The sequence below is a fragment of the Haplochromis burtoni genome, unplaced genomic scaffold, assembly GCF_018398535.1.
Source record: "Haplochromis burtoni strain Fernald_Lab_line unplaced genomic scaffold, NCSU_Asbu1 Contig_139, whole genome shotgun sequence".
NCBI lineage: Eukaryota > Metazoa > Chordata > Actinopteri > Cichliformes > Cichlidae > Haplochromis > Haplochromis burtoni.
The window spans coordinates 1,354,835-1,379,532 of NW_024582500.1; the positions used below are offsets into that span (position 1 = coordinate 1,354,835).

Here is a 24,698-nt window from a genome sequence, read left to right on the forward strand (position 1 = left end):
AAAATATTTTGCAATATTCAAATTCTGTACATAAAGGTAAACTTTATCAATATTCATTTTAACTAATATCAAAGTCTCACACTCAGTCTTTCTCTCATTTCAGTCAGTTTTATTGTTGACAAACTGAACGGTTTGTATTACAGTCTAGTCCAACTTAACTGGAATGTTAAGTTCAGTGTGTGAATGGGTGAATGACTGAATGTAGTGTGAAGCGCTTTGGGGTCCTTAGGGACTAGAAAAGTGCTATACAAATGCAGGCCATTTACCATTTACCATTTTAACTGAATACAACCATCCAGTTCACAAAAAAATTGTTTGTAACAAAATATCGATTTCTGCTGTCCCTGTATCGATACATTATTAGCAAACAAAATATCACGATACTACACAGTATCGATTTTTTTCTCCCACCCCTACTGTTAGGTCAGTTCCTTGATGATTAATATGCAAAGTGTATTATCCAAAAAGCTGCTTTCTCTTTTCTCACTTCTTAGTTATTGTGTGTGGGGGATTACCATTACATGAACTCAAATTCATAGTTTGGGAGGGAAAAAAAGACCCAGCCCTGACACTCATCACTGAATGATGCTCAAATGCTCCAGTGATTTTAATACCTAAATAAGTCCTTAATATGTTTCTTTACTGTTTTCATACTTTCAGTCATCTGTAAGGCACTTTGAACTGCACTAGCCCACACAAAAGATGCTATACAAATAAAGTTTGATTGACTGATAGCACTTTTTCGCTTAGCCTTTAGTTCACTTTCTATTTGGTTTCCATTTTTTCTCCAGGACGTTTCCCGCCTGCTTTCAAAGTCTTGCCCTAGAGGTGTATAGGCACGAGTATCTGCATATTTATGTGTGTTTTCCGTGTCTGTGTGCATGCTAATCCCAATACTCACAGCTAGAGAAGACGAGAGGACAGGAGTGTTCATCCATTGGGAAATTATGGAGCTGCAGCTGGCACTCTGCGTTGATGGTCATCCTGAAGAGTAAGACAAGTGCAGAGGGACAGAAGCACTTAGACAAAGATATTCAAGGCAGTAAACTGCTTTGGATGCTTCATTTCTCGGCCCATGAAGCACATGGTCTGAGTGCACTGGATTCATCACTGCTTATATCACATTATGCACTACAGTATAAGAGCACTGGCTTCCACCCAGATAGTACAGGTTCACACTTGGTTGCTTGGTTGATGTGTAAAATCCCTGAAAATGGCACAAATGTTTCATCATCAGTATCAGGTCTGGTTTTTCACACATGTCAGGACTCCAAGGCATGTCAGCTTCTAAAAACAGCAGTTCTCAGCTAAGATCACTGGACAAGTCAATACACAGGCTGTTAAGGAAAAGCAGCAGTGATTAAAAAGACACATCATACAAGTAAGGTAAAAACTTAAATCCAATTCAAGTTATATGCTCTACGTGTCACTTTAATAAATCAAAATGATAAGGGCTGTAAAAATGACAGTCATGAAAATGGGCTTTTTCTTTGACTTGTGTTGTTGTGTCTTTGTCGCTGCTACAATTCCTCATTAAACGCCTGACTTGGAGCACAAAAGAGGAGCCTTTGTCAAAGCAGGAAGGGGGCTGCCTCGCTCGTCTTGTTCCGAGGTGAACAAAGTGCAGATGATGTACAGTTTCAATTTGCATTTTTGCTTCCATCCTTGTCGGGAGTCGGAAAAGCCAAATTGTGAGAGTGGAGCTGAGGTGAAAAAGAACAAGCAGCAACGAACACGGCGGAGATGAGAGAGATGTGTCAGTCAAGGCGAATATGGCCTAAATATATGTCTCTTTGACACTTAATAACCTGCTAACGAAGCAAGACTTTTCAAATTCATCACAGAAAGAAACGCTAGAAAAAATAAAATGAGCTCTTAAAAGCAAAAACTTTTAGGCCAAGTGTGTTTGTGTGAATGAGGCATGTTGTATAAAGCGCTATGAGTGCTCAAGAAAAATAGAAAAGCCCTACATTACAACTGGCCAATTCACCACAAGCCCCACCCACCTGCTTTTCAAACCTGTTTTGGAGATGCAGCCAATCAGAAAATTTTAGTTCAGTTCCCTCTTCTACTGAAGACAGCTTTCTTCTGTTTTAAGATCCAGTATCAGATTACAAAATGATTTTTTGAACTCCCCTTTAACTGCTACTGAAATACTTTGTAGAGTTGATGGAAACAGCCACATCGGCTGCTAATTCCTGTGGGTGTGTCACCACAAGTGACCTCTTTCACATTAAAGATAATCATTAAGTCTTTTGTTGATATTAAAATATTGATTAGTGCAGGTATAAACTTGGTGTTTCACAGCAGTGCATTTTAATATTGAACCCCTGTTGATAACAGGCATATTTATGGCTCAATTTAGAAGTTCATGATCACACTGTTATTAACCTCTACAACATCCAAAATCATCCTGCTACAATTATTCCTCCCATAAATTAAAAATGGAAGTGGGCTGTCTGAAAAGTGGCTCCCTTCTGAGTATTTGCACAAGCAGACATCACAGCATACCCAGGGAACTAACCGAAATTTGCCAGTCAAGACAAAGGAATGAAATGCCAGAGTCTTACACCCTAGTCATTTTGGGAAATGCTGTTTATTGAATTTATTTGCCTCCATGACGGGACCTGAACTGTCCTGAAATAGCAGCAGCTGTGCATCAGCTCCACAAAATGTCTGAAAACAAACACTCAAAGTGGTTCCTTGCCATTAGGCCAGCTCTAGCTCGAAATACTAGATGCACAGGTGAAATTTGATCTTCAAGACAGAAAAAAAGCTCATGTCAGAGCTTGAGGACTAATAAACCCAGATGCCACTCCAATTTAAAAGGAACCCGTCCACTCGAATCCTGAGTGTTTTCTGTTGTAGGTGCAGTCACACAGTTGGGTGGGTGGGGGTGGGGGGGTTGTCATAAGGCCATCACCTTCACCTGTGTGTCATTACTCAGCCACTGAAAGGCTGTCAGAGCGAAAGCAACAAAATGAAAAGAAACACAAGGGTTTTATCTTACTGCACCAAAGGTAAAGAATGCTATGTGGTACAGAAACTCATGTAAAGGGTGAAAGATGCAGTTAGAATTTAAAAAGATACAAATCAAAATCGCATTGCTGTGTGTTCTGTATGTGTGGGAGGTGCTGCTTTCTACAACAACCAATATCAGATTATTTGCTGTTACTAAAATGATTTATACAACTGTAATGTTCCTGAGATTTTATTTTACTCTTTATTGTTCTGGATCTGCCTTCTGTTTTTCTCTGTCTGTGTCTTCCTGTTTGTCTATGTCTTTGTGAATTTTATTCCTGAAGGTGTTTTTGCATGGCAGCTAGAGCAGGGCAATATGGCCAAAAATATATATCACGATATATATTTGAAAATTTGCGATAACGATATAACTGACGATATAATTTCTGCGAGACAAAATACAACTCCACAACTTTACTAGCGCAAAAAAACCCTCCATTTATTTTCACTTAAACAAGAAGCTGTTTTTTATGTACATTAAAGCTTTATAAAAATTAACAGTGCAAATGCAAATTCCTTGCTGAAAGTTTAACCAAAAGGCATTTCCAGTAGAAATGGGCTGACATATCCTGAGCATAACCATGTATAATATCCACTGAAGTTAAAAAGAGGTGCTTTGCTACATTAAACTGCAGTGTGCCAAATAAAAAAGTCAAATATGTATTTTTCGGACCATAAGGTGCACGGGATTATAAGGCACATTAAGCGAAACAAAGCAGTCAGATAAATCAAACTTTATTCAACTCATTCTTCTTGCTTCCTCCACTTCTGTACCATTGATTCATTAATGCTGTATTCTATCACAGCTGCTCTATTCCAATGTTGTTGCAGTATATTAATGACTAACCTCATATTGTGGATGGATTATCTCAGTTGTTCTCCTGACTGAAGTTTGGTCCGTTTACAGCATCCTGCCATGCGATTGCATTTGTCTCTAACCATCAGGAACCTTCACGTTAACTTTTATCGAGTGGAAAAGTGTTAGCGTTCATCCTCCAGCTTCACTGTTTATGTTATGCTAACATAGCTGTGTCGCTAGCGATCACGTAGCACATCATTATATACCAGCTAGCCCAACTTCAGTAACCCTACAAACGTCACTGCTGTTTAGTTTCCTGTCTTCATTTATGTTGGAAGTGATAGCAGAGCTGTACGTTAGATTTTTTCAGAAATCTCTCAGTCAGAACATGCTATATCATGCTTAGGTAACTAGCGAAACTAGCGAGCTAACTTCCGCTAACTTCTAACTCTGTTAAATGTAATGAATTCTGTTTTCATGGATGCCTGGGTGTTAAACATCATAGTTACACCTGGTAAAGCAGCAACGCTGATCGTTTTATTAAAGATGGAAGAATTTAGACAGTTTTTGATATTCGTTTGACTTCGAGACCTTAAAGGACGGAGTTTAGGACCCAGATTACTCCCAGATTTACGAGCACCTTAGTCTGACAAATAGGCCTACGGCAATAACGACGGCCGCTTGCATGTTCTACAAAAAAATGTGCTTTGTTGTGTATCTGACAGACAAACACCAAACCAGTTAAGTTGCACCATTTTTACAGTCTAATTCTGGTTCATCCGTTTCACTCAACAATCTGCTTTCCCCATTCTCATTCTCCATTACGCCGTGCTTTTTCATCAATGCGCATGCGCGTTCTACCCATATTCTATCGCGATAATTCATTTTCTTATCATTGCCTAGCATTGTACCGGTATTACCGTGAGCGGTATAATATGGCGCAGCTATAATAATGGCTGGTCTTTGAATGCTAAAGGAAAGCACCCTGTTGTTCCTTTTGTTACCTCCTCAAACATAGCATACACTGGCCCGTTCTGCATGAATGGAAAGGAAGATAACGCCATCTAACAAACAATAATATATATTAAACAGTTTCATTTATATGCCGCTTATTCACAAGGTCAAGACCCTAAAGTATTCCAAAGAAACCCCCAAAATCGCATGAGCCCCTATAAGCAAGCACTTAGTGACAGTGGGAAGGAAAAACTCCCTTTCAACAGGAAGAAACCTCTGGCAGAACCAGCCTGAAGGAGGGGTAGCCATACGCAGTGATCAGTTGACTATTCATAGTTCTATCAATGCGGTCTATTGGTATTAATTATTAGACTTCAGTCACAGAACACCTTAAGAAAGGCAAGTCTCATCTCTTTAACAGAAAGACAAGATACAAATGGATAGCAATCTGCATGTTCAGGTTGATTCTACTTTCAAAGATTTACTTTTGGCAGCTGACAGCCAATGCTCCAGTTTTAGCTCTTTCCTGCTAAGGACAAAGTATCAGAGAAATTAGGGTTTGGATTTTCAAATGTGATGACTTCTTTCTTTTTTATTTCTTTGTGAATATAAACAATTGATTTTAGACAAAGCTACAAAATGAAACTTTTTTTTCCTTTAACAAAAACATATATTTATTGTAAAAGACCCACTTGCAATACCTTCACATCCCACCAGGGGGCAACAAGAAACATTTAAAGAGTTATAACACTAAATTACAGACGGAGCTACAGTGACATCACCCATAGCTTCAAATTCTTTCTTTTGTTGCCATCTTGGTCTTTCGAAATCAAACATGATAACGAGGGGCACATGTGACTGTGAGATTGCAGCCTGATTGGCTAATGACTTGTCAGTCACAAGTTGTTGGCCAATAATATCACAGGTAAATCCTGTTTTCTGGTACTGTTTTTGGACTTAATTTAAAATGTATGAAAAAACAGTGAATCTGCCAGTAAAGCCAACAGAAGTCTTTCCTCATTGACTTCTTTCTTCTTTTGTCTTTTTTGCAGCCACAAATCTGGATTGCTATGGTCCCATACAGATAGGTTCATCCATCTGGCTCTTTAGACAGACTAAAGTCCAAATGTCTTTTATTGTCTGTACTCAATGTCAACACTGGTGGCAGAATTTTGTTTAGCCACAATATACAGTTGGCATTAAGAATCAGAATAGAGGGAGTATTTCTCATGAAAAGATTTTTTTTACCAGCAGTCATTGGCTGTGATATGTCTGCTCTCGATTTTTGTTCTTTTATCTTCCTGTTCTGTGTGTTTCCATGTGTTTTGAAGGGTTTTACCTCAGAGTATAAAGTATTTTCCCATTGTTCCAGATCCGGAGCAGCTGATTGGGCGTCGTTATCCAGTGAGAATCGGCGTTCTTGGAATTTCTAAAGATGGTGTCGGGCAGCCAGATCAGACCGACCATATTGCTGGTTGAAAAAGAGGGAAATTGATACAGAGAGAGAGAGGAAAGGAGGTAAGACTGATTCCCTCAGATTTCTTTGAAATGCACGAGGCTGCACTCATTCCCAATAAGAGCATAATAAAATACTCGGGCAACTAGGGGAAAACAAAGCACATCAATCAATTTGTTCCATTAATTACAGACCTCTTCCAAAGAGAGAGAGACAGAGGGAGTGAAGAATATTGCTTTATCATATGAAAATGTTCAAATAGTAGATGCTAAAGTGGTGAAAAATAGCCACAGCAGTAGTTCATTTTAAAAAAGAGATCTAGTATAATTATCACTACATTGGTATTGATTCACCCACAAAGCTGATATATTTAGGAGTTTTTTTAATAAACGTTCCTGTATATTTGCAGTATGTCTTTGCTAAACTTTATAGTATGTCTTTACTAAATCTAATATACCTGTTGAGGGTTAGAATCCGCATGCTGCTGCTGTTATACCTCAGACGGGTGTCCACCCAAGTCTGGGCGAAGATAATATCGATCTGGTACTCCTGGGAAGAGAAAAGTAGAGTCAATATAAAGATCTGACAACCCGTGTTAGAGAAGAATAAAGGCAGAAAGAGACGTGCAGCCTGAAGTCTGTGCTAAGCAGCCAGTCGAATCCTTCGAGAAGAGCCAAGAATGTGTTTGTCTGAACACAAATGTGTCCACATCAAAGAAAAATACAAAAGCACTGCAGCCCTCGCTGCAAACATTCAATACATATTATGCTTTTGATATGGAAATTAAATTACACCATCTCACAAACTGTTTGCTTCAGCACATTTCCTTCACCTCAGCCCAACCCTGCGTCTAATTGTGAGGTTTTTAAAAAAATACTGAATCCAATGTTGTGTTTTTGGGAATGTTAATATTATCTCTGTCTTAGAAGAGTGGATTTGAATCCACCTTTTCTTTGCTGCTTTTTTCCCACAGGTATGTTTATAATCCACCAACCTCGACCCATAACACACTTCAAGTATTTGGAATTTGTAAAACAGCAGAATTAGCTCTCGGAGATTTTAGCACACACATGAAACTTCGATTGAAGCCTGTAGATTCCTCCCGAGAACTTGCATCAAAATAACGGCTAAATATAACCAGGCAAATTAGAGCTGACAAAGAATGTCAGTCATTGATCTTCACTCTCTTTCGGGCGGCAATTAAAAGCATTTATCTTGCAGATACATGTGGGTTCTGCAAGACAGTTGGCTACACACTCTTCATAGTTTACACATCTTAATGGCTGCTATTATTGCTTTATTAATACAGTGAAACACCTGCTTTGTGTGCAGTTTTGGCTGTGATCAAATTTACAGATACAGTAGAACATAGTTTAGGCAGTCAATTTAACTGTTCTCACATAGTGCATCCTGCTACTGAAACTCGTTTGCACTTATATCATTAGTGCTTTGCTCACTTATTTTCTAAATTTGCTTGTTTCCCACTGAAATCTATGCTTGCTGCTGTTCATGCATCACTTCTTTGGCACCACCTCCACCCCCACATCTGAGTATAGCCTCTGAGTATACATTCCTCTTCAAAGAAGAGTTGTTATTGTCACTCCCCACTCACTGTCTTCATGTACATTTGGAGGATGGCAGACTGGGAAAATAAGTGTGGGCCAGGCACTGTCATTTGTACATGGAAGTAACAACAGTGTGTGGGCAAGGATGGTGGTAAAACTCCAATGTCAGAGCCTAAATTCATCCCTCACTCTTTCACTTCCCATAGAGACATTATGATGGCGCACTCTGACATCTTAATCTTTTACTCCCCACTTGGAAGTGAAATCAGGAAGTCACGATTGCTTAAGATTTGCTCCTTAATGTTTTACTCACATCCCAAAAGGAAGTAAGCACAGGAAATAATCATGTTAAACTACACGATCGACTGGCGACTATAAACTACAATGTCATATATATATATAATATATAATATTATATATATATATCTATCTATATATATATATATTTTTTTTTTTTTTTTAAATTTTTTTTTTAAATTGTTTTTTTTTTTTAACAATGCGAAATCATTTTGAATTAAGCAGAAAAAGCCAAGAGTTCAAGTGCATCGTTGTATTATTAAGTCAGATGGTTGAGAACTACTGATACCACTGGGCAGGAGATGAGGACCTCCAATTTGGCTAGCAGAAGGTCAGTACAGCAGCTGGAAGGAGTTGCTGTACTGATAAGACGTAAACTATGCCAGTACTGCAGAGATTCTATTTTATTTATACAGCGCCAGATCACAACAACAGTCGCCTCAAGGCGCTCTGTATGTATTATTGTAGGGTCTACCTTGCAATATAGAGAAAAACACAGCAAACACTTTGGTGATAGTGGGAAGGAAAAACTCCCTTTTAACAGGAAGAAACCTCTGGCACAAACAGGCTCAGGGAGGGGCGGCCAGTTGGGGTGAGAGAAGGAAGACAGGATGAAGGACATGCTGTGGAAGAGAGCCAGAGATTAATAACAAGTATGATTCAGTGCAGAGAGGTCTGTTAACACACAGTGAGTGAAAAATACTCAGGGCTGGATCAGGTGACGCTATAGGCTGCTGGGGGATTCCCATGATGCACATCTGTATGCTTTAGCAAAAAGGAAAGTTTTAAGCGTTATCTTAAAAGTAGAGATAGTGTCTGTCTCCCAAATCCAAACTGGAATCTGGTTCTGCAGAAGAGGGGCCTGAAAACTGAAGGCTCTCCCTCCCATTCTACTTTTAAATAGAATGGGAGGGAGAGAAATCTTCCATACTGGACAGTCTTGTCTTTACCCAAATGGTGACTCAACAGATAACCTCACAAAGGCTGTTTTTAGGGCACAGTACTGTACACAAGAACACAATTTCACATTCTAAATGTTTTTTACCTTTTACTAAAACAGACAAGCCAGACTTGACCTGCCTAAAACAGCTGTTACAAAATCTATTACTGCTGCCCTACTGTTGATCATTTGGAGATGATGATGGGGAGAGCCCACACTGACTATGGCACGCAATAATTCAGTCAAGTGAAGCGCCGAGTGTTACGTGCTCTACGCGGTGCAGGTGAACTCACAGCAATGCTCAAATGGGATTTTCTGCTAAAACTAGGTTGTATTTGGGACTGTACCTCCAAGATGGGTCCATTATTCATGGACATTATGCAAAACACTGAAGCCACACTGAGTGTCGGGAGATATGACTGAAACTAACAACGGAGGCTTTCATTATTTCTCCTGGGATCCATTTCAAAGTCAGAAAACAAAGGCATGAAGGGAGTCTGTTACTTATAGCCATTGTGAAGAAGCAAATGAATGATGCAAAGACCTAGGCGAGCTGAACAAAGGTGTCTTGTTTTGTATATTCTCTAATGTAAAGTCAGAGAATAGAGGTTGTAAGTTCATTATTTAGAGCATAAATGTTTCATTTTAGGCTTTAAAATATTCAGAATGTGACACACTATTTCTCTCCTGTCCCCGACTATGTTTTTTTAGACAGCAGACAGCAGGCACATGAAGTGCTAGGAAACCCTCACACGATTAAAAATGCATTACTCCTTATGTGAGTTGGAGTTGGACCCACAATCATGAAACCAAAAGGTGTAGGTGGAGATGACAGTTGTTCATGAGAAACCTCTGCCTATGAAATCCTGTATAGTGATACCTACATTTTGCCATATAAAATGAAAGCGCGCTCTCACGATGTCATTTACTTTGCACACACAAACACAATATTATTGGCAAATGAAGGATGGTAGGAAAAATCAACAAATACATCCCCACTCTTTCAGAATGCAAATACCAGTCAGAATCAGATAATATGAAATCCATTAATAAAGCCAAAGGATGTTGACAGCAAAGCACGTCTGACTGAAATTAATTAGCCTGACTTTAGTGGCATCAGAACAAATAGCTTCCTCCTTATCCGGCCTCATCTTTTTTGCATGGAGGCAGCTTCGCTCCTCGCCACTTACAGATGTCTTTCATCCACATTTTCCACATTCAGGTACCAAAACATGTTTGCTGAGAGAGCCGATATCCTATCTTTATGGCTGTGTGTTCAGTCAAAGCTTCACTGAGAACTCCCAGAGCCAGAAATGTTTAAAAAAAAACAATAAAGTGTCTAGATTGGCAGTGACAGGGCTCTAAGGATTAACAGTTTTTTCATGCCTGTAATTACAACGAGTTTTCCATTGTTTTTCTGCCATGTGGAGGGCCTCACCGGGGGTGTCTGTCAGCGGGATTACACAAAAACTACCGAGCCAGATTTCATGAAACTTGATAAAGAGGTGAAGCACGAGCAAAGAAAGAACCCACTAGGTTTTGGTGTGGATTTTGATTGCTTCCTTTAAACTCAGTAGATTGTGCCTTTCTATTGTAACACTTCTTCCTTCAATCAATCATGATGTCAATTCACAGTGAGAATGACAAAAAGTAGAAAAAAATATTTCATTTACAAAAAATCATTTCATTAATGAATATGACTTTTGCCCCTTTAGTAATTCAGACTTTCCAGGTCCAGAAACCCCAACTATGGTATAGTATTAACAGAAATATGCTCCTCATTCAGGTGATAGTTTCACTTTACTTCAATTTATTCAAAACAACAGAGGCTGTTGTTGTCACTTGTGATATGTAGAAAATATTTATTGAAGTTTTTCAAGCTAAGCCCATTCAGTATAGTAGAACAAAGTGCATCCCAGAGATCTCTGTGGATAAATAAGGCAAGCAAAGGCCTTTCACCCAGGAGACTGTGGTATTCTCACTTAGATCAAATTTGACCTTAAAACTTTAAATTACTGGATTTAGACTTATTTGATTTGATTTTTTTTTAGTTTTCTGTTGACATTTGATCTCATTTCAGAAGCAATGTTTGTTGTTGTATTGTTTTATTTTATAATATATATATATATATATATTATATATATATATATAATAATATATATATATATATATATAAAAATATATATATGGATGCTATAAGGCATACATGGAACGCCAAACCAAGTGGCCGGCATAGTGTACAGGAACATCTGTGCCGAGTATAACCTGGAAGTCCCGAGGTCAAAATGGGAGATGCCCCCAAGGGTGGTGGAGAATGACCGAGCTAAGATCCTGTGGGACTTCCAGATACAGACGGACAAAATGGTGGTGGCTAACCAACCGGACATAGTGGTGGTAGACAAACAGAAGAAGACGGCCGTAGTGATCGATGTAGCGGTTCCGAATGACAGCAATATCAGGAAGAAGGAACACGAGAAGCTGGAGAAATACCAAGGGCTCAGAGAAGAGCTCGAGAGGATGTGGAGGGTGAAGGTAACGGTGGTCCCCGTGGTAATCGGAGCACTAGGTGCGGTGACTCCCAAGCTAGGCGAGTGGCTCCAGCAGATCCCGGGAATAACATCGGAGATCTCTGTCCAGAAGAGCGCAGTCCTGGGAACAGCTAAGATACTGCGCAGGACCCTCAAGCTCCCAGGCCTCTGGTAGAGGACCCGAGCTTGAAGGATAAACCGCCCGCAGGGGCGTGCTGGGTGTTTTTAATATATATATATATATATAAAACTGCATATCTATAATATTCCAAAGTAATGTAAAGCACCCTGAGATGATTGCTGGCGTTATATAAATCTAATCGATCTTGTCAGCTTTATGAAAAAGTTTTAGATCATCGCAACATTGTGATTGATGATTTGCATTGACGATCCTGGAGAAACATTAATTATGTTATCTAGTATGAACAACAGGTTGCTCGTGACTTGCTGGAAGACATCCCTTTTTTTATGAGTTAACAGTGGAAGCAGCATGGTGACTTCACCAAAAATACATGCAGGTTAAGGTGACTGATGACTCTAAATTGCCCATAGGTGTAAATTACTGTGTTAGGCCCTGCAACAGACTGGTAACCTATCCAGGGTGTACCCCACATCTTTGTCTATGGTAGCTGTGATGGCTCCAGCTATCCCCCCATGACCCTGAATTGAATAAGTGGAAGAAAATGGAAAGATGGATGCTGTGACAAGGAAGGCTTATAAGCTATATAATTTTCCTTTTGTACTTATTTAACCATTTAAGCGAATATGAACTCTAAGTAAAACTACTGATTACCCTTATTTCCCTCCAGCCTTTACATGATCCCAGCCACCTCCAGTCAAATCTTACTGCCTTGCTCTTAAAAAGAATTCCACCAAGCAATCTCTGCTTGGCACTTGCAGTAAGTGCACAGTATTAACTGAAGCCATCAATATTTTATTAACCGGTTGGAAGAGATTGATTTCAAAGCAAAATGTAATTGTTTCACTGGTGTGACCTTCAAGCTGACGTCAGTGCAACTCACCGCTTCCTGCTTAGAAGCGGTGAGAATATTACGAGCCTTCCAGCAGCTCGGTGGCAACTCTGTCCCCGATTGAATCACCGATATTGGATTCTGCCAAAATTCTGATTATGTTAAGTTTGTCTTCATTTTATCACTTTGCACAATATTTGTGCATGCTAACCAAACTCTGGTTGAATGCTGCTTACAAATGAATGCATCGATAATAATTACTCAGCACTAAAATGCACACTAACTCCTTTTTAATTTTCACAGTTTGGTATGTCTAATTTTCCTTAAATAAGGCTCTGAGCACTTACAGCAATGATTATATGCTTGTTTCTCTTAGACTGGTTTTCCTACTGGTCATCCCTGAAACTGGGACCTAAGTACAGATACATATATCCTTTTTTCCTGACTACTTCAAACACCTTGCACTATTAAAACAGCACTTAAAAAAAGGAAGAATATAATTTTTTACAAACATCTTGCTATCCCTGAGAATTCAATTCTCTGAGTTAAAATTTGTGTTCTGTGTTCTGACTTTAAATACCACCCATCAGGGAAAGGGTCATGATTGTGTTAAACATCATTGTCCAGTATTTAAAAAACTAATTCTGAGTTCTGCTGATGTTATTATCTCTCTTTATTTTTAAGCAATGTCTTGGTTTGATGTTCTTTGACCGTTCCATTAACATAACATCAGTTTGCACATAATATAATTGATTTCAGCAAATCTAGCACTGATAATGGGTTACACATTTATAGCAATCTAATTATGTTTGCACTGGTGCAGAATGCAGGATAACTGGCCTGAAGCACTGAAGCAGAGGTGGACCAGCATAGAGTATGGACAATACCTGGCATCCCCTCTCTAGTACAAGCATACAGGTAGAAGGAAATGACGGAGAACTCCATCACTTTTTAAACCAAAAATTTAAAACCCTGGTTTTAGTTCTTGAAAGTCTTCCTTACTGTAGTTTGTTCTTGGGGTCTGCAGGAAGCTCACTCAGTAGCAGCAGTTCTTGTTAAGTTTGTTGGTGTTATCAGGGTTAATTACGAGCAAGTCAACAAAAGAAAATCAATTCAGGCTTCCGTGAATATGCCACCATTACAGCCTGCACATAATGAACTCTACTTCATTACTGCTTCTACTTCATTGCTGATCAAGTAGAATCCTGCGAGCTCTGAAATATTGTCTTGCACTTTATTATAATGCTTTGCCAAAAAAAACAACAAACAAATCTCAAACTTAAACACATATCACTGACTAATGTACTTCCTCAGGCAAAACCAATGCAGCATAATTGTTATAAATATTTATAAGTGAAATATTTATATCTCTCAGACTCTGGGAAATTGGTCGCTGGGCTACATCTTCAATCCTTCAAGAAGAAAAATTATTATTATTATTTTTTTAAATCTCCAAGTAATGTGTCCACTTCTGGAGTGGTTCTAATGCTACTTCATCACCACAAATGATGTTTAGTTATTTCCTTTTCACTCTAAAAAGTAATTCAGAGACTTAGTAAATATCACTATAAATACACTGAACAAAAATATAAACGCAACACCTTTGTTACTGCTCCCATTCCCCATGGGATGGACGTAGAGACCTAAAATTCATTCCAGATACACAATATAACCATCCCTCCCAAACAGTGGTCACAAATCAGTCCAAATGTGTGGTAGTGGGCACATCTGCTATATTGAGATAATCCATCCCACCTCACAGGTGTGCCACATCAGGATGCTGATCTGACATCATGAGTAGTGCACAGGTGTACCTCAGACTGCCCACAACAAAAGGCCACCCTGGAATGTGCAGTTTTGTCTCACAGCAAAATGCCACAGATGCCACAAGCAATGAGGGAGCGTGCAATTGGCATGCTGACAGCAGGAATGTCAACCAGATCTGTCGCCCGTGCATTGAATGTTCATTTCTCAACCATAAGCCGTCTCCACAGGCGTTTCAGAGAATATGGCAGCACATCCAACCGGCCTCACAACCGCAGACCTCGTGTAACCACACCAGCCCAGGACCTCCACATCCAGCAGGTTCACCTCCAAGATCGTCTGAGACCAGCCACCCAGACAGCTGCTGGAACAATTGGTTTGCACAACCAAACAATTTCTGCACAAACTGTCAGAAACCGTCTCAGGGACGCTCAACTGCATGCCCGTCGTCCTCATCGGGGTCTTGACCTGACTCCAGCTCGTCGCCGTAACAGACTTGTGTGGGCAAATGCTCACATTCGATGGCGTCTGGCACGTTGGAGAGGTGTGCGCTTCACGGATGAATCATGGTTCACATTGTTCAGGGCAGATGGCAGCTGAGAATGTCCCAGTTCTTGCATGGCCAGCATACTCACCGGACATGTCACCCATTGAGCATGTTCGGGATGTGCTTGACCGGCGTATACGACAGCGTGTACCAGTTCCCACGAATATCCAACAACCTCGCACAAGCCATTGAAGTGGAGTGGACCAACATTCCACAGGCCACAATTGACAATCTGATAGACTCCATGCGACGATGTGTTGCACTGCATGAGGCAAATGGTGGTCACACCAGATACTGACCGGTTCTGGGTCCCCAGACCCCCAATAGCGCAAAAAACTGCACATTCCAGGGTGGCCTTTTGTTGTGGGCAGTCTGAGGTACACCTGTGCACTACTCATGATGTCAGATCAGCATCCTGATGTGGCACACCTGTGAGGTGGGATGGATTATCTCAATATAGCAGATGTGCCCACTACCACACATTTGGACTGATTTGTGACCACTGTTTGGGAGGGATGGTTATATTGTGTATCTGGAATGAATTTTAGGTCTCTACGTCCATCCCATGGGGAATGGGAGCAAAAACAAAAGTGTTGCGTTTATATTTTTGTTCAATGTATAAGTTAGACAAGTGTGATAAAATCTATGAATATCCTTTTAGTAATTATTTGAGTTTGATAAATTGCAATAGATGTCTGAAATTTTAACTTATGTGTTTGTGTTAAATTAAGGTATTTATTTACATTTATCCCAGACAAAAAAAAATCAGTATGTGGTTCACAGAATACCTTCTTTGCATGTACTTAATATTTTTGTTTAAAATTGAATCAAAATATTTGAGAAACGGGTATCTATACTCATCAGTATCTTGTACTAAAATCATTAATTATTCAAATCAATATTATTTATTGTCAGCAACTACAACTTAAAAGTGTAAGTAAAACAGGATAACATAGAGTAATTGAGTATTAGCGAGTGGCAAGAACACATAGCCTCACAGGAAATTTTCCATCATCACAACGGCGGTCAACAGACACAAACTCACGGGGGAGCCACCTGGAAAATTTGCCGGTTAAGTGGCCTGGGTGCAAACTGTTAATGTAACGTTAAGGCTGTTTTACTGCAAACCTTCTCAAATGGGGCGATTGTGGCTCAAGAGTTGGCAGTTTGTCTTGTAATCGGAAGGTTGCCAGTTTGAGCCCCAGCTCCGACACTCTTGGTCGTTATGTCCTTGGGCAAGACACTTTACCCGTTGCCTACTGTTGGTGGTCAGAGGGCCCATTGGCGCCAGTGTCTGGTAGTCTCGCCTCTGTCAGCTGTGGCTACAATGTAACTTGCCATCACTATTGTGTGAATGGGTGGATGACTGAATGTAGTGTAAAGCGCTTTGGGGTCCATAGGGACTAAATACAGGCCCTTTACCATATTTAATATTAAGTACAATTTTGATTAAGTTCAGTTTACAAAATTAAGTAAATGGAACAAAATTTTGGATTAACTGACCATATATATTTCAGTTACATTGACCAAGCATGTCAGTGTTATTGACTCAATTTTTTTTGTGTGGTTTTCACTTACATTTGTTTTTAACTCATGATATCTGTTATATTTACATAATTTTTTCATGTTTGTGTAACAACTACGATTATTCATTTCAACTTGATTTGTTTAAGCTTTACTTATTCAATTGATGAATTATATTTAACAGATTTGACTGGTTTCCAATCTACTCAATATTTTTCAGTGTAAACGTGTTGCCTCAAAAATTTTAAGTAAATGTCAGTTTTAGTTTTTAGAGTGTACTCTCCTCATCTGCACTACTGCTCCCCACCCCAACCCACCTTGTCCCCAAATAAACACAATGACCCAGAATGCAATGGTGTAGCATTATCCTGCCAGCAGCCCTCGCGGTGATGCTCCTTGTGTGTGTGACGGGCTGAAAAAAACGGTAAACACGATCATTCATCCGCTGCTTAGGGGTGATGATGAACTTCTGTCATACGTGTAATAAACAAAACTGTCCTGTACCTGAGGATATGAGTGGTATTTTGAAGATTGCTTTTGTGTATGTGTGCGTGTGTGTGTGTATGGAGCTAATATCATGAACATGCTTTTGTATTGTTCATTCCTAGGAATCAAATAGAAGGACCTTTTGAAAGAAACAAAAGAAATCCATTTGCATACCTGGCTGTTTACTCGAACACAATTTGTGAGGGTGTAGGAGGCAAAAATGAAAAATGACGCAGACTGCCGGCTGTGCTTCGCTGAACATCTATCCTAAGGTCCAATCAGCACCTGTGATTCTTTGTCTAAGATAAATGATGTACTTGTTGTTTGTCCTGTTTAATATTGATACCAGTAGTAGGGTATGCTGGCAGCAGCAGCAGAAACAGCTGTAGCGCTCATTTATCTGCCACCAGTAGACCCTGTATGTTAGACATCATGTTTCAGGAATGTATTTACTCATCACTTTTTTCAGCTGGAGCTGAGTCGGTGAATGTGAAGTCAGATATTGATAAATACCCAGGAACATAATGTGGAACAAATAGGGATAAATGTGAAGATCTGCCATCCATCAATCCATTTTCTAGCATTGTCCCCAAGCAAGCAAAGAGACAGAGATAGTTTGCACTCTAGAGTCTCCTTCAGAGTGGACATGCACAAAGACACCTCACCTTGGAGGAACCCAGGAGGCATCCATCCATCCATCCATCTTCATCCGCTTTGTCCGGGGCCGGGTCGCGGGGGCAGCAGCCTAAGCAAAGAGGCCCAGACCTCCCTCTCCCCAGCCACCTCCTCCAGCTTATCCGGGGGAATACCAAGGCGTTCCCAGGCCAGCCGAGAGATATAATCTCTCCAGCGTGTCCTGGGTCTGCCCCGGGGCCTCCTCCCGGTGGGACATGCCTGGAACACCTCACCCAGGAGGCGCCCAGGGGGCATCCTTGTCAGATGCCCGAACCACCTCAGCTGGCTCCTTTCGATGTGGAGCAGCAGCTGCTCTACTCTGAGCCCCTCCCGGATGGCCGAACTTCTCACCCTATCTCTAAGGGAGAGGCCAGCCACCCTTCGGAGGAAGCTCATTTCTGCCGCTTGTATCCGCGATCTCGTTCTTTCGGTCACTACCCACAGCTCGTGGCCATAGGCGCCAGGAGGCATCCTAATGTCCAAACCATCTCACATCATTCTTTTTGTTGTGGAGGAGCAGTAGCTCTACTTGGAGTCCCTTCTGAATAACTGACATCCTCATTCTATCTCTAAAGCTGTGTCAACATATAAAGCAATTAGCACATCACTTCATGGCTCAGTCCAACCTGATTGTGACTAGGAAAAATCCATGTTTTGGTGTTTCTTGTATTAGGCAACTGATTGCAACTAGTCCCCCCAAGGTTGAGCGTTTATGACCTTCAATCTATGGGTAACCAACAGATTAAGCTTTTGACCAGGTGGGAGTCAACCTATTTCTAAACAATCACAGTCTGATTTGGACAGAGTGCAATCAGACAGTTCGCATGTATATAGTGTTCTCCCTGCCTCTGCATCGGTTCTCTCCGGGTACTCCAGCTTCCTCCCACAGTCCAGAGACATGCAGTTCGTCGGGTTAGGTTAACTGTTGATTGAAAATTGGCTGTATGTGTGAATGTGAGTGTGAATCATTGTCTGTCTCTCTGTTTTAGCCCTGCCACAGACTGGCAGCCTGTCCAGGGTGTACCCTGCCTTCTCGCTCCATGGCAGCTGGGATGGATGGATAGATGGATGGGTAATTTATAAACACAGACAGATTATTATGAACATGTTGTAACAAATCGTAGTCATTCTGTGCCGATGAGCATAACTTGGCTGCGACACACCTCTTTGCAATAGGAGACTTGACTCAGCTGCTTGTCGACTGCTTGTATTCTGGTGATATTCCTTTATAAAAGCAAGCAGGACACACAGCGACATCACTCTTTCTCGAAGAATTTCAGATTTATTTTTTCAACTAGTTTCCGTCGCGAGTCTGAATGTAAGTGGTTAATGTGATTTTCTGTTTCATGTCACTTCCTGTGTATGTAGATGGCAGTTTGCCTCCATATTATTATAAATAAACCCTACTTTAAAAAGCTGGGGTTTATTGCTAAGTCCATCTTTTTTTGCCTAGAGTAAGTGGTGATATTTATGTCACACAATCGTTGCTACATTTCCACTTGTTCTTTTTTATTGATTTCTTACACTGATTAAACCATATTGTTTAGACAGCTGGATACAATCATTCAGTGGTCCAATTGCTTTACCTTTGACAATGAGCCAGGCATTACTCTGCACACTTCAACCTATGGTTGTTTTTATTGATCATTGCTCATTGTTTCACTTTGAGCAGATTGTTTTTACATTAGGTTCTGCATAAAAACAAAGAGACAGCCAGCATGAAGCGAATGGTTCCAAACAGGGGTATTCAACCCACATACTGAACATATACTGTACAAGAATGACTCACCATACATTCCTTTGCCACCATAACACTTACGTTTCTTCAAAGTAAGTCAAAAAGAATTCGTGAACATCCAGTATCAGCAGCTGGATCATTTTAAGTTCTTTGCTTTAAAGTGCAAAATGATCTTTCTCTTGTTTATTTATCTCAAACAGCCAGCATGTACTTAGAACAATGTTGATACCTCGAGGCTTTTCACAGTCTGCTTGAGAAGGTAGTCCTTTTTTAGCCAGCTTTAGGAATAGGCCTTCAAACACAAACAGCTCATAATTAATGTATATACCGATTAAAGAGTTTTGCTTCAAATTCTAGATTTCTGTATACAATGATTCCTGGGGAAAACAAGCAGAGGGAATGAAGAAAACAGAAGAGGAATTAAATTAGAGAGGAAACAGCAGAAGGTAATGAAATCTAATAGGGGTCAGGGAAGCGATGAGGGGAAATGACATGAATGGAAAGTCTTAAATTGAAAGAAAGATATGATGGAGAAGAAGGGGGTTACAGGGGATGATTTAAGGGTCCTGGAGCTATTACCATGTCAGCTAATCAATATGTGCTGACCCTCAAAAATTATATCCAAGCCAGTCCCTGCAGTCCTGTTTAATCAAGATACTGAGAAAGTCTTTAGTTTTCATGCTCGCATAATGCAGCAGCTGCTTGTACATGTCATGCTACAGGCTTTGATGACTGCTGTCTACCTCCTCAAACACAGAGCTCCTCCTGTTCTGCTTATTATTACCATACTTGGCGAGGCTTGCTGCATCTTGTGTATCTCTTCTTTAAAACCCGCTTTTTTTGTGCTTTCACAGCTCCCCGTTGTTTGAATCCATTAGATGCATCCTCAAAAGTACACATATTCCTCCACTATACTGTCACATAGGAGCTCCTTTATTCGGCAGTTGTGCACAACTCTGACTGTGAGCAATCATTTAAGCCCTAAAAACATCATATTTGGAAATAAAGCGTATTTAAGCGTGTCTATCACGGTCTGGAGTGTGTTCACACTAGGAATTCATTGCTAGGTTTCGGTTCCAATGACCTGTATTCACCACACTAAGAGAACAGGTTTGCATGAGATGGTGGAGAGGTGTTGAGCTACCTCTGCATGTGCATTGTAAAGCATCTGCCCCTCCTCCTTTTTAGGAACACGAAACTGCTGCTGGTAGTTGTTTCAGCAGTGCCTCAAAATGCTGCACTTTTAAGTCCCAGATTATATGTAAAATAGGGTGAAGTGTGGACTTACAACATAAAAACAGTAGATACTTGTAACATACACAGATCAGGCATAAGATTATGACCAATGGCATTGATATCAGTGAGCAAGTGAATATTTTGTCCTCAAAGACAAATCTGCAGTAAAAATTAGTTTGACGAAGGCCCAATAGTGACAGCTAGATGACTGGATCAGAGCTTCTCATAAACTGGAGCTCTTGTGGGGTATTCCCAGACCACAGTGGTCGGTATCTATTAAAAGTGGTCCAAGGAAGGAACAGTGGTGAACCAGTGGCAGGGTCAAGGCTCGTTAATACGTTAATGGGTGTGAAGGCTGGCTCATGCGGTCAGATCCATCAGACGAGCTACTGTAGCTCAAATTGTTGAAAAAGTTCATTCTGGTTCTGATAGAAAAGTGTCGGAATACACAGAGCATCACCGTTTTTTACATATGGTTCTGGATAGCTGCAGCTCGGTCAGGGTGGCCCTGCTCACCCTTGCCCACCACCAAAAGGCCCAACAATGGGCACTTGAACTGAACCACGAAGTAAGGGAAGAAGGTGTGCAGGACAAACAATCTGATCCATGGAGCCCCACCTCACAGCTTACAGGACATAAAGCAGGGGTGTCCAACTCCAGGCCTCAAGTGCCGGTGTCCTGCAGGTTTTAGATATCACCCTGGGTCAACACACCTGAATCAAATGATTACTTCATTACCAGGCCTCTGGAGAACTTCAAGACATGTTGAGGAGGTAATTTAGGCATTTAAATAAGCTATGTTGGATCAAGGACACATCTAAAAGGCGTGCTGTTGCTAACCACAGCACGCCTTCAGGGCTCTATTGGAGTCCATGCCTCCATGGATCAGGGCCACTTCGGCAGCAAAAGCGGGACAAACAGAAAAGAGTTTTCATATAAATTTTAGGAATCCTTACATGGTTCATTTTGAATGAGAGGGACAACCACCTGATATGATATCACCAACTTTGACATTGATATCCAGGCAGAGGAGCCCCACCTTCTGCTTAAGTCTTTCGGTTAAGAGGGGCAGCCAATCAGAAAACAGTTACCTTGCTTCGGCTAGTTATCTACCACTACCAAGGTGCAGTATAATACAAATAAGTTTGTTTTTTTTAAACTGTGGAAAATGCGAAACATTTTGATTTTAGAAGTGGTGAAACTAATGTTCTCCCTTCACATAAAAGTAAATTTGATGTTTTTTATAACGAGATAAAAAGTAGATGTAAATCAAAAGTTTCCAAGCTTGAAAGGTGGATGTAGAGCGCAAATGCCAAATGTTTACCTTGCGTGTCCTCTGGAATCAACAGGTGCCACCCATTTAAAAAGGTCACAAATGACAGTTATGTAAGACAGAAAGGATTTTATTACTAATGTCGCCAGGAAACGGCGGATTCTCAACTATGAGAGACTGCAATTAAGGACAGTGAATGCCATTTACTTTCCTGAATTAACTCATGAAGCTGTTTTGGCGTAAAAGGAGAAGAACGGTGACCTTCTGCGCTGCAATCAGATAACCTTTTTCTTATGACTTTTTTCTTGCTTCACTCTCTGGGTACCCAAAATGAGTCACATCATTGAAGGTCAAACGCGGAACATTTACAAAAAAGCACGAACCGACGTGCACAAAATTGCACTCATGCTCCCACGCGCAGAGACTACATTAAAAGGCTCTTTAAAGTAACGTTTGACATCTGAAAAAAAAAAAGAAGAAGTAAAGATTCCCTGTCACACGCGAGAACAAAGAATTTTCTGCCTGAGCAGTTATTTTCTCTAAATCATGAGTGCTTAACACTGCTCACACTCTTGTCAACTTCTGCCCTCTGAAATCTAGTCATACAGAAAGACGGGAGCAAAAGGCACCTTTTCTGTGAGGTCTGGAGGAAATGAAAGCAATGTCTTGTTGCCCAACATTGTGAATTAAAGTCTAGATCATGCGAATGAGATTAGCTCCATAAACAATGGCGGGGACAGCTTTAGAAACACTGAAATCAAGAAAATTGAGGATCTCACAAATGAGCCTTGAGTGTGTCCTATTTTAGTTTTCGCTTGTGTTGTGTGTTGTCAACAAATACAGAGGCCTCGTGCTGATTTTTTTTTAAACTCGTCATCATTGTGTGCAGAATTGATTTACATTCTCTGTGATGTTAAAATGATTGCAGCGCCAGGGATCTTGAGGTGTACTGATGAGAGTTCAGAGCAGGTTGTTCTGACTTTAGTTTTTTGACAACTTGTTGCAGTGCTTGCCACCGGTAAATTTTAAGGTGACAGTCCTTCAGCACTCTGAAGGACTGTCACGGTGTGTCAGTCCAGGTTTATTTTTATCATTTAATTAGCTGGCTCCTGTCAGGTTCATTGGACTTTCTTCCTCCTCCTTCTCACCTTTATCTCATCCTTTTAGTTAGCCAGCCCATGCTTGCCATATCAACCAACTTTTGTCAGACTGTCTTACAGTTCTTGTCCGTGATGCATTTTTTTCTTACCATTTGGTGTGCTGTTTTTGCTGGCTACACTGACTGATCATTTAAGTTGGTACACCTCTGCAGCTTCTGGCTAGTGCAAATGTCTAATCAGCCAGTCAAATGGCAGCAACTCAATGGACTTAGTCATGTGGACATAGTCAATAAGACCTGCTGAAGTTTAAACTGAGCATCAGAATGGGAACCAAAAGGGCACCAAAGGTGATTTAAGTGACTTTGAACTGTTGTTGGTGCCAGACAGGCTGCTGATGTACTGGGATTCTCCCACAAAACCAGAGAATGGTCTGAAAATAAGTTCCAGTGAGTGGCACTTGCCTGAACAGAAAATGCCTAGTTGATGACAGAAATCAGTTTGGCAGATTGTGTTGAGCTGGTAGGAAGACAACAGAAACTGAAATGAACACTCGTTACAACCAACGTAAACATATGGAGAAGAGCATCTCTGATTGCACATGTCAAACTTTGACGCAGATTGGCTACATCAGCAGAAGACCGCACCGAATGGCGCTCCTGTCAGCTCCGAACTTAGGTTACAGTTCTCACATTCTCACCAAATTTGAACAATTGCACAAATCAAATCTCAAACTTTTTTCTTGAACATGACAATGAGTTGAGTGTATTCGAATGCCCTCCACAGTCACTAGATCTCAATCTGGTGAGATCTTTTGTGGTGGAATTCACTGATGGACAGCCAACAAATCTGCAGCACTGTGGTGTTGTCATGTCAGTAAAGACCAACATTTCTAAGGAAGGTATTCAGCACTTTGCTGAATCTGGGCCATGAGGAAATCAAGGCAGGTCTGAAGGCCCAAAGGGGGGCCAGCAATGTGCCCGTTTTGCCATTTAGGCTTTATTTCTCAAAGCTCCTGGTAGACCTTTAATATTTAATTGACCAATGGTCTAACTTTGTAAGTCAGACATACTCAAACTCAAATATATCTCACTGCATCAGTAAGGTTCTTTAGTTTTGATGTGCCCAATAAATATGCATGACATCAAGTGAAATACTTCTTAACTATGCAACTGAAAACCACCATATGATCACAAAGTTTGTTTTTGCTTTTCACTCCAATATTTGTGTGATTTTCTTTGAGGCACTTGAATGACTTAAATTAAGAAGAGTATACTCAATTTTGAATGCTAGATATTTATTTTACACGGCCAGCTCACCGAGAAGCTAAATCGTGGTTAAATCCAGTGAAATAACATTGCTGCAGCTGTAAATGCATCTCCACTCTAGAATCAAACTTTTTAACATGGAGATATTGCCAAGTAACCCGTAACAGATTTACAAACATTCTCAACAGTGCATAAAGCAAAAATGAGCAGTGGATATTTAACAGAAATGAAATGAGAAGCAGAGGGAGGGAAACACAATGTTCCCTTTTTGAGTCTAAGAGTCTCTTCTGAAGAGGGTTGGAGCCTTTGATGTTTTTTCCCTGCATGTGTGTATTAATCATGGACAGATGAATAGCTAGATATGTATGTGTGTGCATCCGTGTTAGTGAATCTCTGTGTGTGCTTGTTTGTGTTCCTCGTAAGTAAGTGGCCCTGCCACAAAAATAGGTGTTTCTGTCTGTTTGGAGTGGGGCTTCAGGAAGTCCTTCAATCTCTGTGGACTCAATTATTCAGTGAGTCCGTCCCCGGCTGCCGTTGCGCTGAGGGTGTACACTTTCTT

The 24,698-nt window shown here is 40.6% G+C and overlaps 1 protein-coding gene across 2 annotated transcripts in view; it reads right to left on the bottom strand.

Annotated features, from left to right (window-relative positions):
- The window catches only part of LOC102310751 (gamma-aminobutyric acid receptor subunit gamma-3), a 177,525-nt gene that overhangs the window by 66,000 nt on the left and 86,827 nt on the right, over window positions 1-24,698 (bottom strand). For both annotated transcript variants that reach the window (XM_042224485.1, XM_042224484.1), the window contains exons 4-6: window positions 6,688-6,779; window positions 6,114-6,245; window positions 902-984 (exon numbers count right to left, since the gene is read on the bottom strand). In XM_042224485.1, coding sequence (XP_042080419.1) covers window positions 902-984; window positions 6,114-6,245; window positions 6,688-6,779 — 307 coding nt within the window. The remainder of the gene's footprint in view (window positions 1-901; window positions 985-6,113; window positions 6,246-6,687; window positions 6,780-24,698) is intronic.